Consider the following 13,810-nt stretch of genomic DNA (forward strand, 5'->3'; position numbering starts at 1 on the left):
AAGACCAGTTAATGGTTCTCAGTATGTTGCCATTCAGCATTTTTTTAAAAAAAGAAAGGAATTCAGCCTTGAAATGTTTTGTTTTCAGAAAAAAAAAAAAGCAAGTAGTTACACTTGACACAAAATTAAATAATTAAACTTTGAAAATGTCTCTGGTTTTAAGGGGAAGAAAAATGTCACTTTGTTTTGTTAATTTGCATAGTGTGAAGTGCATGTTGCTATCTGGGTCTCTCAAACTCAAGTTTCAGGTACTGATGTTCTCGTGTTCTGTGAACCAAAACTTAATCTAAATGCATTAAATACAAAATAACCTTGTGCTTTTGCTCTTTTAACCATGCAACTTTTTTTTCTTTAAAGGTCAGTCCTATGAGATCCGGATGCTAGATAATAGGAAAGCTGGAGACATACCAGAGATCAATGGAAAACTGGTGAAGGTGAATTTAAGTTCACTAGATAGTGTTACTAACAAACCTGAGACTGTATATTCGATGGAATTTTTTTTTTCTGCTGTCACTAGGTATTGGTCAGAATATGTGGACCAGTGATGTTTAGATGTTTACAAATAAAAACGTATGGATAAAAGTACCCAATGCGCACTTGTGTACGCTATAGACCTAAGTATTTATGCAAAGCTTAAGGTAGTTGTCTGTAGATTTTGTATCCAGTGTCTTCTGAGCCATCACATTATCCATTTCAAGTGATTAGGAGAGGTGAGAGGAAGGTAGAGGATCGTTTAGATAAAAGTGGAGGTACTGTGATCGTGTTTCTTAAGTGTTACAGAAAACATGTGGAGCCAACCTGTGGGTTTTGCGGCAGTGGGATATTGGAGATAGATTCATAGGAGAATGGATCTCTAATTCTGCTGCTTGTTGAGCAGTTTGTTCCACAGCTGAGCCCCTTTCCTCAGTTCCAGATTTGTCTCCTTGTGCTTCAGTGTTAGTAGAAGGTACTGTTGATGATATTTTATGAAGTATGAAAATGAGGCAAACTGAAAAAATTAACCAATTTGGATTGCAAATGATTAAAAGAACTGATGGAGGGATTTGGATTTTTCTTCTAAGCACCTGATGATTATTGATTTTATTGAATTCTCAAAAAAAAAAAACAAACAAAAAAAAAAACCAACTTATTCAGGTATTAGGAAAGAAGGGAAAAACTTCAATTAAAGTCACTTTGAAAGTGGTGCTGATAAATGCGCCAGAGCAGTGTGCCTGTGGGATGCTAAATGTTTACCTGCCAGCTTTGGGCTGTGTAGTTTGTGAACTTTGGCTTGCTTATAGAGTCCTAGGCCTTGTTCTTATTTGCCTGTGGGATGCTTGTTTAGAGATCATTTCAGGAAGAGTTAAGCACGAGCATAAAAGTGGGATTTGAGTTCTGTAATAAACTTTTTACATCCTGGCATGGTGACTTGCTTTAATAAGCATGTGGACTGTTTTGCCCCCTTAGGTGCTATTTCCTTGTAGCCTTGAGTGTCTCACTTATGTAATTGTCTAGCTTTGTGTGTGGGTGATGAGTCATTTGGTAGGTACAATAAGGCAAAGCAGTGTAAAAGTTTAGAAAAGTCAATTTTACCATAGCAAGGTATTGTAATGCTGCATCAATGAATTTTCCATTTTGCACAATTAAATATTGGAATCCTAGTATTTTACCAAATAAATCATTTCATGGAGGTGAAGGTGGCTACAGATATTTCCAAGTTCCAAACATGCCAGTTTGAAGTGCAGAAGGAATGGTGTGTTTGTGTGTCTGTTTGTTCGTGTACATGCACACACATTTGCTTTCCATTATCCTTGAAATAAACCCAAGGAAGTGTAATCCTTCTTGAAGAGGCACTCCATTTAAAATTTCTTGGGTTTTGTGGACACTTTCAGCTTCTGTTAATACAAGGAAGACTGTAGAATAATGGAAAAAAATATGCAAATCTCTCTACATTCTATTTGTTGGGTAACAGTGAATGTATACAGTATTTTTCCAACCTCTTTGTAACAAATTACTTTATATGTGCATTCATTTAGCAGTGCCAAAACTGCCCCCAAAAATAGGTATTGTTGGAGAATTGCTTCTAGCTGAATAAAATTAATCATGTTGTAGTTGTTCTGGATGAATATTTCATCTAGAGTAGTTGAGAAAGTTTGGAACTTTTTAATTCTATTAAGTAAAATCATAGAGTTTTTGTAAATATCTTTTAAGTACTAGGAAGGGAATTTTCTATTTTATTTCTTAAAATATGCTGTACAAGTTCACAGAGTTCCCAGTGAAAGAATGATCAAGTAATATTCACCACTTTTCTTACTAAATGAAATCTTTGGTGTTTGCTTTCTAAAATAATTTGGTGTTGCCTACACAGTGTTGCTCAGTTCACTGTATGTAATTCATAGTGACCTTTTGAGTATCCAACCAGATGTAATTCTCCCTTGCATTTTTACCACATTTTCAAGTATCTGCTGCTGCTCCGTTCTATTTCTGTGTTCTGGAATATTTTGGGATACTGATGCTTGCCAAATTTTTGCTGTAAATAATGTATTTGTTAGCACTGGGGCTATTTTGGGATAGTTTAGTACTTTTATCTGTAGTGACTCTGTGGCTCATCACAGGCTTGTTTTCTTCTTTGTTAGAGCATTATAAGAGTTGTGTTCCATGACAGGAGGTTGCAGTACACAGAGCACCAGCAGCTAGAGGGCTGGAAGTGGAACCGCCCTGGGGACAGACTGCTCGACTTAGGTAGGTATAATTGTTACTGTTTGTTGCCACTGTATGGAATTCACTTTCCACATTTAAATTGATCACGTTCACATTGATGCTGAGGCTTATGAAAAAGGACAGACCAGATTTCTGGATGCTGCTTTGTCATAGTGTGTGTTTTGAATATAAACGTTCTTACCACTTCTACGTTCTTTTCGAATTTTAAGGGCTGTAAAAGTAAGATAGCAGCTCTGCAGAAATCAGAAAATCACATTTAATATTCTTTCTGATTTTGGTTGCTAAGTGTTGCAGTGATTAGGAGAACACAGACCGAAGTAACTTCCTCTGTTAGATTGTGGAAACAGTGCCAACATGGTTTCTGTACTTTGTGTAACTTGATCATTTTTGGTGCATAACCTCAGGGGTGGCAGCAGGGGAGGAGAATGAAAAAGTGCACAAAACCTTGAGCACTTTGCATGTTGAATCTACTAAGATTCTTTGTATCAGTCCTAAGAAACTGGTCAAGCCGCCAAAGCCCACATTTTTCCATCCTACCTTGTGTATGGTGATGTTAACCTTGTATTACAATTTATTTATAGTGTTTACTCGCTGTATACTTTTCTGTAATATATGCTGCTTATTTTAATAGATATTCCAATGTCTGTTGGAGTCATTGATATCAAGACAAATCCAAGCCAACTCAACGCAGTTGAATTTTTATGGGATCCAACAAAATGTACATCTGCTTTTATTCAGGTTTGAAACTTTATTTGACTGGATGTCTGTGTTTGGTGCCTTTCAGGTCACAAACAGCAGTATACTTGTATTACAAAGCTTCTTGGTTTAGTATTTGTGGGATGGCCATTAAATACCATCTTGGTGAAAAAACATGGGTTCATAGGTCTATTAGAATTTTTCTATTTAATTTGGGTTTGTAGAAAATTTTTTTAAAAAAAAGCTTTCAAACAACTCTTTGAAGAAAGCTGTCATAGTTAAAATATTTAGTTGTGTGAAGTATAAGAATTAACTTAAATTCCTCTCAGTAACTTACTACTGCTTTCAGCAGAAGCTTGGCTTAAGGATTCAAAATTAAAAGTACTGTCCTACAAGAAAAGGGTTTTAAATTAGGCACTCAAAAATGTTTCTTACTATGTCAGTAGGATTCCTTGTAGGAATGCTATTATTTGTGTATTTGATATTCAGGGCAAATGAGCGTGCTTTCTTTGGAAATGATTTAGATTAAATGTTTATATTCACATTGCTTACTTTTGTCTCAGACCTGATTTCATTGTAAAAAGGTATGGCTGTAAAGTTTCAGGTAGCAATGTTTCTTCCTCTGGCTGTCAAAATAGGTTAAATTTTATATTGTCAGTAAATTAACTGCGAGCTAGATAAAGATACTTTTTTTAGTAAGAGTTACATAATTGTTAAAATGTAGTCTTCTTGAAGATCTGTGAGATAAATTAGGGAATAGTTTTGTTTATACATTTCCTTAGAAAAAATGGTAACAGACTGAAAATGGAACTGATATTATGCCACTATAGGTGGGTTGTTCTACAGCTCACTTAAAATTCCATAAGGTAGCACAATAAATTGGGAGCACTGTCCAGTGAGATTATTCCTAATTCCTTCTATTGCACTGATTTGCTCGCTAGATACCCTTAAGGGGTCTTTATAGCTTATAAACACAGTGTTCACTCTGATGTAGCAGCTGAAGCAATTGCACACTGATTAAAAGGTCTCTGGACTTTAAAAGGAGTTGGGTATGTTTGAAAATACTCTGAGGTGAGGGTGCATGAGATGAAAAACTCTTCCAGTCAGTGACCTTTTATAGCTTTGCTATATTTTTTACGAGAAACTGTTCATGTGATGTAGGTAACATATAATAAAGTTCATGCCTGAAATGCTTCTGAGGGTCCTTTTTGTTTGGTCATTGTTTTTTTTCAGGTACATTGTATCAGCACTGAATTTACGCCTCGTAAACACGGAGGAGAGAAAGGAGTTCCTTTTAGGATTCAGGTTGACACCTTTAAACAGACAGAAAATGGAGAATATACAGATCATCTGCATTCAGCCAGTTGTCAAATCAAAGTTTTTAAGGTAACATTAGAAAACAGATCCTTAAGTCTCTAAGTTTTCATAAAGTTGTTACTGCTTGTAATGGTTCATGTCTGAGATCAGATTTCAGTTATAAAACCATTTCCCACTTGTGTTTATGTTCACATAACTGTTCATTTTTAGCCCAAAGGAGCAGACAGAAAACAGAAAACAGACAGAGAAAAGATGGAAAAGCGAACTGCACATGAAAAAGAGAAGTATCAGCCTTCATATGACACCACAGTTCTTACAGAGGTAACAATAAAATTGCATTTGCTGACTGAGGAGAATATACATAGATGCAGCACATTACTGAGTTGCAGGCTTGGAAGGGTTGGGGAAGAATTATTTCTGCATAGAGATAAACTTTTTATTTGACAAACTTGTCCAGCAAGCAGCAATGTTCAATTTTAAGGTTTTGTTTAGTAAACTTGGATTTAGATACTCAACAGATGCTGTATTAAAACACACTTTAGATTAAACACTGTTTGACTGACTGTACTGAACCCTTGAGCAAGACTTGATACAGATTTCAAAATCTTGCAGCTGAAAAGTAAAAAAAAACAAAACAATGAGGGGGGACTCTTAAAGTTTATTTGCCAAATTTGAGCTTCAAAGTCTGTTTTTCAGAGATTACTGAATTGAAGGCCAGAGCCTCATTAGGTTTTTGATTTAAACATCAGTGAGTTCTATGCAGTTTTCTAAATATTTCAGAAGTTTTTTAAAGGCTTTTAGATCTTTCCTCACTGTATAATGAAAAGAAATTGATCCACATCTTTGGTGTTTGTCCAGATGAGGCTTGAGCCTATAATTGAAGATGCAGTTGAACATGAGCAGAAAAAGTCCAGCAAGCGGACTTTGCCAGCAGACTACGGTGATTCTCTGGCAAAGCGAGGCAGTGTAAGGGACTTCTGCTTACCTTTTGATTATGCAAGATACCTTGTGCAGTGTTAGATATAGGAGAAACTTCCATTTTGTAAAGTAAAAATACTTTGATTGCTGTGTCTTAACTTAATTCACTTCTTTGTATCTCAATTACTCCATGTTTGTTTTCAGCAAAGGAATCCTTCCTAAATCTAACACTTAAACTGTTGCAGAGGGACTGTGTAACTTGAGTCAAGAGCTTTCAGTTTATATGACTTGAAATGAAGTAGCATTTTGCTTTGCTATACATGTGTAATTAGTGGAAGTAAGAACAGTTAAATTTAGTGGTTTGTTCCTATTTGTACTTACATTCAGTAGAAGTTTTCCTGTACATCAGTATTTTTAAAAAGCCATGTTGTGTTACAGATAGTTGTTATTGATTATTTCTTTAGCCATCTACATACTGTGCTCCAAGCAGGTTTAGTGCAGTTTAGAAGAGTCAGCTCATCTTCATGATCTGTGTTATGTTACCCTATCTGTGCACCTCAGAGGGAATCTGACATATTCTATGCCCCCCCGACACATATCCTGTGCAATCATCCTGCCAACGGTTAGCATTTTAGATTTCTTAAATGTTGTTCCTTAAGGAGGAACAATTCCGCATCTTTCATTCGGCAAGTTGATAAGGTGACTGTGGAAGGCCGTTATTTGACTGTTCTTTGAACACAATACTGTGCTGAAGCTCTTTACCAATAGTGCTTAAGCATGATTTGGTTGGTATTTATGATCTGTGAAAGTGATGTGTAAAGTTTTATATTTCAGTTATAAAATACTTCAGTATATGCTTCTTGTTGTTTATAACCCATGTAACTGGGTGGGAAGGAACAAGCAATATTAGTCAGATGGGTTCTTTGGAGGATATTTGGATTTTTTGTTTTGTGCACCCAAAACTATTGTATGCATTGAGCCGTCTGAATTTACCTTCTAATGTTCTTGGCTGTTGGGTTTTTTTGGTTTTTGTTTTTTCTTTTGAAGTGCACCTCTATGATTCTTTAGGAGTGCATTCTTTAACTTGTTCCAGCTGGCCCTGGGGGAGAGCCGGAGAAAACAGACTTTTATCACTTTTGCTTATAAAGCGTCTCCTGAAGCTTGTCCTTGGAGGGATTTCTGTGTTTTTCTCATGCTGTTACAAATATTTCATTGAATGATTGTTGCTTATAGGAAGATTAACAGAGAAAGGTATTTTTAAACAGATAAGACAAAAATCTGTTGTCCAGAGTAGGACAAACTGTAGGTAAATCCTAGCTAGAAGTTGTCTAACCTTTCCTTTACAATCTCTTGGAATACTAAGCTTCTATGAATTATCTTAATTCTACATTTCCTTAATTGTTGTGAAGAAGAGCTTAGATAGAACAGTACTGGACTTCTGATGTCTTACCCAAAGTACACCAAGGATAATGGCCCACAGGCTATTTTGAATAGGAGCTATGTACAGCTTTTCAGTTCTCTTAATCATGCAGCTCACTATTCCTGTTTCTCATTTGCCTGTAATAAAATGCTGCCTTGAGATAATTTGGTCAGTTTGTTGAGACCATTTTGAATTTTATCCACACTGGATGAAATCTTTTCAGCGTTGTTAATTTTGTGTTGTTTGCAGATTTCAACACATGCTAGTTCCATCATTACAATGTTTTCTATCATTAGCAAAATTATTAGAAATCACCAAGCCCATAAAAAATACCAAGAAATAGTATCTTTTCTGTATTCATAGAAAAGCCTTGGTTATTTCTATGCACTCAGTACTGGTTTTAGAAGGTGAATGTAAAACTTGTTTGCTTGATGTAGAAAAGGAGTATCTGATCTGTATCTTGAAGGCCAATTCATTGACCTTTTTCTTTTGTCACCAGACATGCTTGTTTTTGTGGGCCCTGTAAATATGGACAGGGATGATAAATGATTCTACTTAAAGCAGTTCTGTCCTTGCAAATCTGTCTTCCTAAACGTGGCCATCAGAAGCTTTGGCTGTTTCCAAACTTCCTCAGACATGCAGATCAAGTGTCCTAAATTGTGCGGTACTGTTGTCACAGAGGTGCTGAGACACAAAAAGTGAAGACCTGTTTCCCTATGTTTAAGTATGAGATGGACACTGTTTCACATGTTATGTGAAACATTGTATATATGTCCATATATAGTATATATGCTGACTTAGTCAGTGCTGCTTACTAGTTGCCCAGAAATAGTACTCGGTTAGCTTTTTTGAATTTTGACAGTAATGTTGATCCTGTCTATAATTCTCTTTGATTTTAATCAAAGTGTGAATTCTTATCTTCCTGCTACATCTAACCTAACCTTTCATTATTTGCTTTTTGCATCTCATTTTGTATGTTGGCTTTTTTTTATTTTAACCCTCCAAGATTCTTCTGTTCTATTTGTTAGATATTACAAATTTTTTGCTGCTTTTTTTTTTCTTCCTTTGTGATTATTTCCAGCACAGTCACAATTGGATTTCGACAGATACTGCGCTTCCTTCAGAAAACATTGAATCTGTTTTCTTTCCAATTTAATTCTTATAACTTTCTAACATAATGTAAGGAATTTAGTGGAGCTTCCATTCTGAGTGGTTGTTCTGCTCTTCTGTCCTTTCAAAGAACCAGAGGGTTTTTTTCTAACTACCATCACCCATCTTTCCCTTATCACTTATTTTCATAAGAATGCCATCTAGATAAGCTTTTCCATTACGTCTCTGAATTCACTGGATGTATCAAACTTCAGTGCATTCACTGCAGTTCTGCAGTGTTTGTCTCAGTGTTGTCCAAACAGACAGGACACAGTTGAACTGCTCATTACACTCTTCACACTATGGAGCATTAACTTATTCAGTAGGTATAAAAGACTACAAATTTAACCTTGCCTTCTGCACCTCAGAGTGGGTGTTTACGTACATGTGACCTTCAATCAGGGGCCACTTTATGAAAGAGGCACTTTGTTTTCCTCTCTCTTTGTACAAAAAAGTTAGTTCTTATCTAATGAGAAAGGGGTAAAAAAAACCCCACTGTTTTCTTTCTCCTGCTTTGAATTTGTAAAAGCAGGAAGATTTGTGTTTTAGTAGTTGGGCCTTTGCACTTCTTTCTGTCTGCAGTATTTTGGTTGATTTTTATAGTACTGTGTTTTATATGTCACAAGCTTGAATATATAAAATACAAATTGATCAAACTTGGTCAAATGGTCATTTTTTGCAGATAGAGTTGATTACAGAGCAGATGGAAGTTAAAAGACTTCCAGGTATAGACCTTGAAATAAACTCGAGTATTAAATTGTAGACATGAAAGATTGCTCCGTACCATGTATAAGAAAATTGATGCTTTATTCTCTAAGGGGTGGTATGTGTCCAAGTATAAGTCTAAATTGGAGAACAAATTAAGACTTCCTGTATTTTGGTTTTGAATTTTGTTTTCATGTTTATTTGGTCTTTGAATATAGTCTAGAGTTCTTTGTTAAGGTTCAGCTTTACTCCCTTGTAAGGCATGAATTTGGGCAGATTCCAGTATATTGGAGGTAGGAAGGGATATTACATTAAACCACGGCTTAGAATAACTTGAGATTTTGGAATTCCTCTGCAGTTAAGAATGTTCTGAGTTTAAATCCTAAATGATTGATAAGTCATACTTAGAAAGATCTCTTACATTTCTTTTTAACTCAGTAAAAGTTCATTCATGGCCTTTACAGAAGGCTGTTAAACATCTGAAACCAAAATAGTTTTTCCCTGAATTAATCCCCATTTGGAAATAAGACATAGTTTCTGGAGTATAGTAGTATCAGTAGTATTGTATCAGTGTGCTAGTAATGGAGGGCATTTAGTCTTGAGACCTCAAAAACATGATCTTGGTAAATTCATCAGTATATATTAATTGCTTATTACAGGTAAAGACACAAAGCCAGTCTTCTTTCTGCTCTGTGATGGCGGGGTTGAATGCTTCCTTGTGACAGGGTGGCATTTTCTCCTAGGTTTGTGTTACTGGTCAGGGACTTCTGTATTAGTATCATTAACTTCCTGAATGTCCTTTGGTTAACTCAGTTTTGGCTTAGGAATGTAAGAAATATCCTGATGGATCAGTCCACAAGGATGAAGTCGTGTTCTGTCCCTGACAGTGACAACAGCAGGTGCTTTTTCAGGGAAGCAGGGCTGCTTTCTGTGATCCATTCCCCTTGTAGCCCTCACCCCCTCAATCCAGAATCATTGTGCTGCATGCTAGAAAAGAAAACACATCCTTGCTTAGTCTTTGTAGCGTTAATGGATTTGGTCTGCCAGGCATTTGCTTAATCCAGTTTGTGAAGTGCAGGACATTTGTGCATGAGAGTGATTCCAAAAGCATAATCAGTTCAGGTTGATTGCTAGAAGACTTTCTTGTTCCTTGAACCTTTCAGAATTAAGTATCTCAGTGCTCAAATGCTCATTTTTCCCTCCCCAACCTGTAAGACAGAAACAAGGAGAACAGAGGCAATAGATGTGTTGCAGTAGTATTACACTTATTATTTACTGTTTCTTTTTAACCAGACTGTTGAGTCTCAGTGGATAGTTAGTGGTGCTTTTGCTGGAACAGGAGACAAGGCAGGAAACCATGTTTATGGGAGAAGAAAGGCTACTTGCTTTGGGTTGGGATTTTTTTTTTTCTGAATACTTTAAATGTTTTCTGAATACTTCAAATGTGCTTCTTCCTGGATTTAAACACAGAGCTTCGTTGTGATGAACTTCAGCTGGGTTTGAAGGACAGAAAGATTGGCTGCAGTACCTACCTTGAAAATGGCTCAAAAGGTGTTCTCTGGCACCCGTGCGTTCTCTGCCCCTGAATTTAAATATGTGGTGGCTAGAATCTTGTATTGGAATGGTTGCCAAGGATGTGGAGCTTGCATCTGTGTGTCCACATAAATATCTTGGATTAAAGTTTAGGAGGAGAATGTGACAAAATTAAAGAATTTTAATTGCACTTTCAAACTATTTCAGAACAAAGTTAATGTTACTATGTTGAGCTTTTATTTTAAAATTACAGCCTTGGATCACATATTTAGGGAATGAAGGCTACTTGTAACTACCTGATGTAACATCTTTAAGGTTAATATTAAATCAGCCTGAGAAGAGAGACAACAGGTGGGAATGAATGTACAGATTTGGAGGAGGACTGTGTCACCCTACCAGGTTATAGAGGAGCATGCTCTGTCTGGGGACACTGTTTGTAGCCCAAAGGGTGGCTTTGACCATGTAATCAGACTATGGACTCTGTGGTGAACAGAAATGCTAAATCTCAGACAGATAAAGCAAGTTCCTCATTTTTAAGCTATTTGCATGCAAGACAAATTTATTTTAATTCTATGTGCCATCCTGGGGAACTTGCCATCTGATGCTGAGAAGTGAAGACTGGGGTCCAGCACAGAAATGTTGTTAACTCTCTTACAGAAGGTGGCAGCTGGTATTGCCCTTATTTACTGTTTCCCCCAGATAAAGGAAGGATTTTTTCAACACAAAATTGTTGAAACAAGTTTCTATTGGTATTAAGTCATAGTTGTTCCCCTCCACCCTGTTCTACAAGGCTGTGATATAAATCTGGAAATTTCTTACATGGTATTTAGCTGGTACATGATAAGTATATCAGAAATCTTTGTTGTCTGAACAGGCATGGTCTTAGCTTACCTGATCATGGGCTGCTTGCTTGTTTTAGTCATGTCTTTGAACATATCAAAACTTGTTTGGTTTTTGTTTTTCTTTAAAATACTAGATTTTTAGTACTGTTGGAAGCACTGAAAGGTAGCCTTGTTTCAAAAAGCTTTGTCACAATGATTTTAAAAAATACCCAAAAAAACCTGACAAAATTAGACAGATGGCTTATCATATACTCGTGATGACTTAAGCTTGTTTAAAAAATTCCAGTTTACCAAGCAGTTCAGAAAAATCAGTCCATGTAAGTAAGCATAATTTTAGTCCTGCAGTAAATGATTAAAAATTTTGAATTCACAAAATTTCCACTGAAAATTCTGTTTGTATTTGATTGTTCTCAGTGCAGAGACATGAAATTAATCCACAAGGTGCAGTCTAGCTTCATAACTTAATATTATGGTACACAATTTGTTGTGGGGCAGTTTAAACAGCCCTTGCATCCTGTTCAGGATAAAAGACTCTTTTTTCCAGCAGGTGGCTGTGGGGGTTGGTTTGTTTTGGTTTAAATTGAATAATCTGTACATTTTTTTAAAGAGAAAACAGTATAAATAGAAGTCTTCATAAAAGAACAAGATAAAACAGAGCTGATTTTTACCTGAAATATCTGCATGTAATGTGTGGGATAGAGGGAGTCTTTATTTGGAAGTGTAAATCAGAATAGTCTGTGGATAAACCCCTGGCTTTAAATGAGAGAAGTGTACAATCAGAGTAAAAAAGGTTTTGTCAAGAGAAACTTAAATTTTAATTCTTTATCTTCAGTGCTCACCATGGCCGGATACTCCTACAACATTTGTGAACAACAGTCCTACTCCTGCGCCAACTTTCACCTCTGCTCAGCATAACACCTACAGTGTCCCAGACAGGTAGGTTTCTCTTCTGTATCCCCATTAAAGGCAGCATTTTAATCAGGCTTATTCAGAACATGTTCTGACTAAATTCAACTGTGTTCTGTTTCCACTGGGGAATTGGGAGATTCTTTTGACCTATATATTCATTTTAGAGTATGACATTTGTATACATTTTTTTAAACAATTTCTTGTCCTTTGTCGTATAGCCAATACTTTACCTTTTCACTGTTGTAATTTAGTCCTTGTCTATGGAAACTATTTTTAGCTTTCTTCAGTAAGAATAGTCTTCATTTCCATCATACACAGTTAGTAATTTGCAAGAAAAAGGCCCAACAAATATCTTCAAAAACTTTACAACAAAAAATTGCATTGGTGAAAGCATTTTGTTTTCAGGTGTTAATTAAACTACTGTAACCAAACCTGCAGTTCATCCAAAAGTTATTGGCAGTGGTGTGGAACGGTCTTCCTCTTAAGTTTAACAAGTTGCAATCTTTTAATTCTTTCAACTGTGATATTTATTGTTTTTTGAAATTTCAAATTAATTTTCAACAAGGGTTAAATATTTTGATTTATAGAATTTTAGTAATACTTGGTTTTATTTTTTAATCTGTAGCAATTCTTCCTCCCCAAATCATCAAGGAGATGGAACCTCTCAAGGGTCAGGAGATGTGAGTGTTTGCTTTCTGGTACTGATCATAAGTGTATTTGAATAACTGTGTCAGAATATTTGATTTACACTTGATGTTATAAGAAAGTGTTGAACTGAGGGAGATCTTTTTTAATTGCTTGGGTTTTGTTTGGGTTTTTTAGTATCCAAATTATTGTATCCAATCTTGTTTCTTACAGCAGCTTCATCCTTCAGCCACAATCCAGGAAACTCAGCAATGGTTGCTCAAGAATAGGTTCTCTGCTTACACAAGGCTTTTTTCAAATTTCTCAGGTATCTGTAGTTTACTTTTTTCTTTCTTTGTGTTACTGAGCAGGTTTTTTGTGGGAAAAGAGTTCTCTAAGAACATTATGGTGTACATATTTATGCATATTTATTTACTAGTTTGCTGGTTAAAGAGCAGTGCAGTTCCCACTGTATGTCTGAAGACAAGACATGGCAGTAGATGAACTGTGTGGGGCTGTGTTTTGCTTCCTCAGTATTCCTTGGAGTTGTGCAAAGGGTGGTATGACACAGTACTCACTATATGTAAATTCATTTTTCTTTGGTGACACTTGATGGGGATGGTGTTGTGAATGATGCCAGCTCTGCCTCTTGGCTTAGCTCATGCTTCTGTCAGAATTTCTTTGTACCAGGCTTTTTCTCTGGGAAGGTTTATTCTTCTGCTGCTGGTTAGTTTTTGACCTGTGCTTCTTGTATGAGTGTTGCTGAGCTTTTTCCATAAAGTGTAGTACCAAATTTCTAACAAAGACTCTTGGAAAACTTTTCTTTTTCATTATCATCTTTTTAAAAGTCAAATACTAGCTGCCTGGCTTTTTTTTTTTTTTTTTTTTTTTAAGCAAGAGGTGTATCATATCTGAATTTTATTATGCTACCTCAGGTCTGGGTTTTTTTTTACTATAGTATTTAAGGGCTTTGATCAGTTATTTTTGCTGGCTTTTA

General features: G+C 36.0%; 1 protein-coding gene across 3 annotated transcripts in view; it reads left to right on the forward strand.

The window, feature by feature from the left end:
* The window catches only part of UBP1 (upstream binding protein 1), a 35,348-nt gene that overhangs the window by 14,879 nt on the left and 6,659 nt on the right, over window positions 1–13,810 (forward strand). The window contains exons 3-11 of one of the 3 annotated variants that reach the window (XM_041466349.1): window positions 358–434; window positions 2,616–2,721; window positions 3,332–3,438; window positions 4,630–4,782; window positions 4,924–5,034; window positions 5,572–5,679; window positions 12,113–12,216; window positions 12,815–12,869; window positions 13,048–13,141. In XM_041466349.1, coding sequence (XP_041322283.1) covers window positions 358–434; window positions 2,616–2,721; window positions 3,332–3,438; window positions 4,630–4,782; window positions 4,924–5,034; window positions 5,572–5,679; window positions 12,113–12,216; window positions 12,815–12,869; window positions 13,048–13,141 — 915 coding nt within the window. The remainder of the gene's footprint in view (window positions 1–357; window positions 435–2,615; window positions 2,722–3,331; window positions 3,439–4,629; window positions 4,783–4,923; window positions 5,035–5,571; window positions 5,680–12,112; window positions 12,217–12,814; window positions 12,870–13,047; window positions 13,142–13,810) is intronic. The other 2 variants (XM_041466351.1, XM_041466352.1) reach the window with 2 other exon arrangements.

The sequence above is a fragment of the Pyrgilauda ruficollis genome, unplaced genomic scaffold, assembly GCF_017590135.1.
Source record: "Pyrgilauda ruficollis isolate IOZ18807 unplaced genomic scaffold, ASM1759013v1 scaffold2, whole genome shotgun sequence".
NCBI lineage: Eukaryota > Metazoa > Chordata > Aves > Passeriformes > Passeridae > Pyrgilauda > Pyrgilauda ruficollis.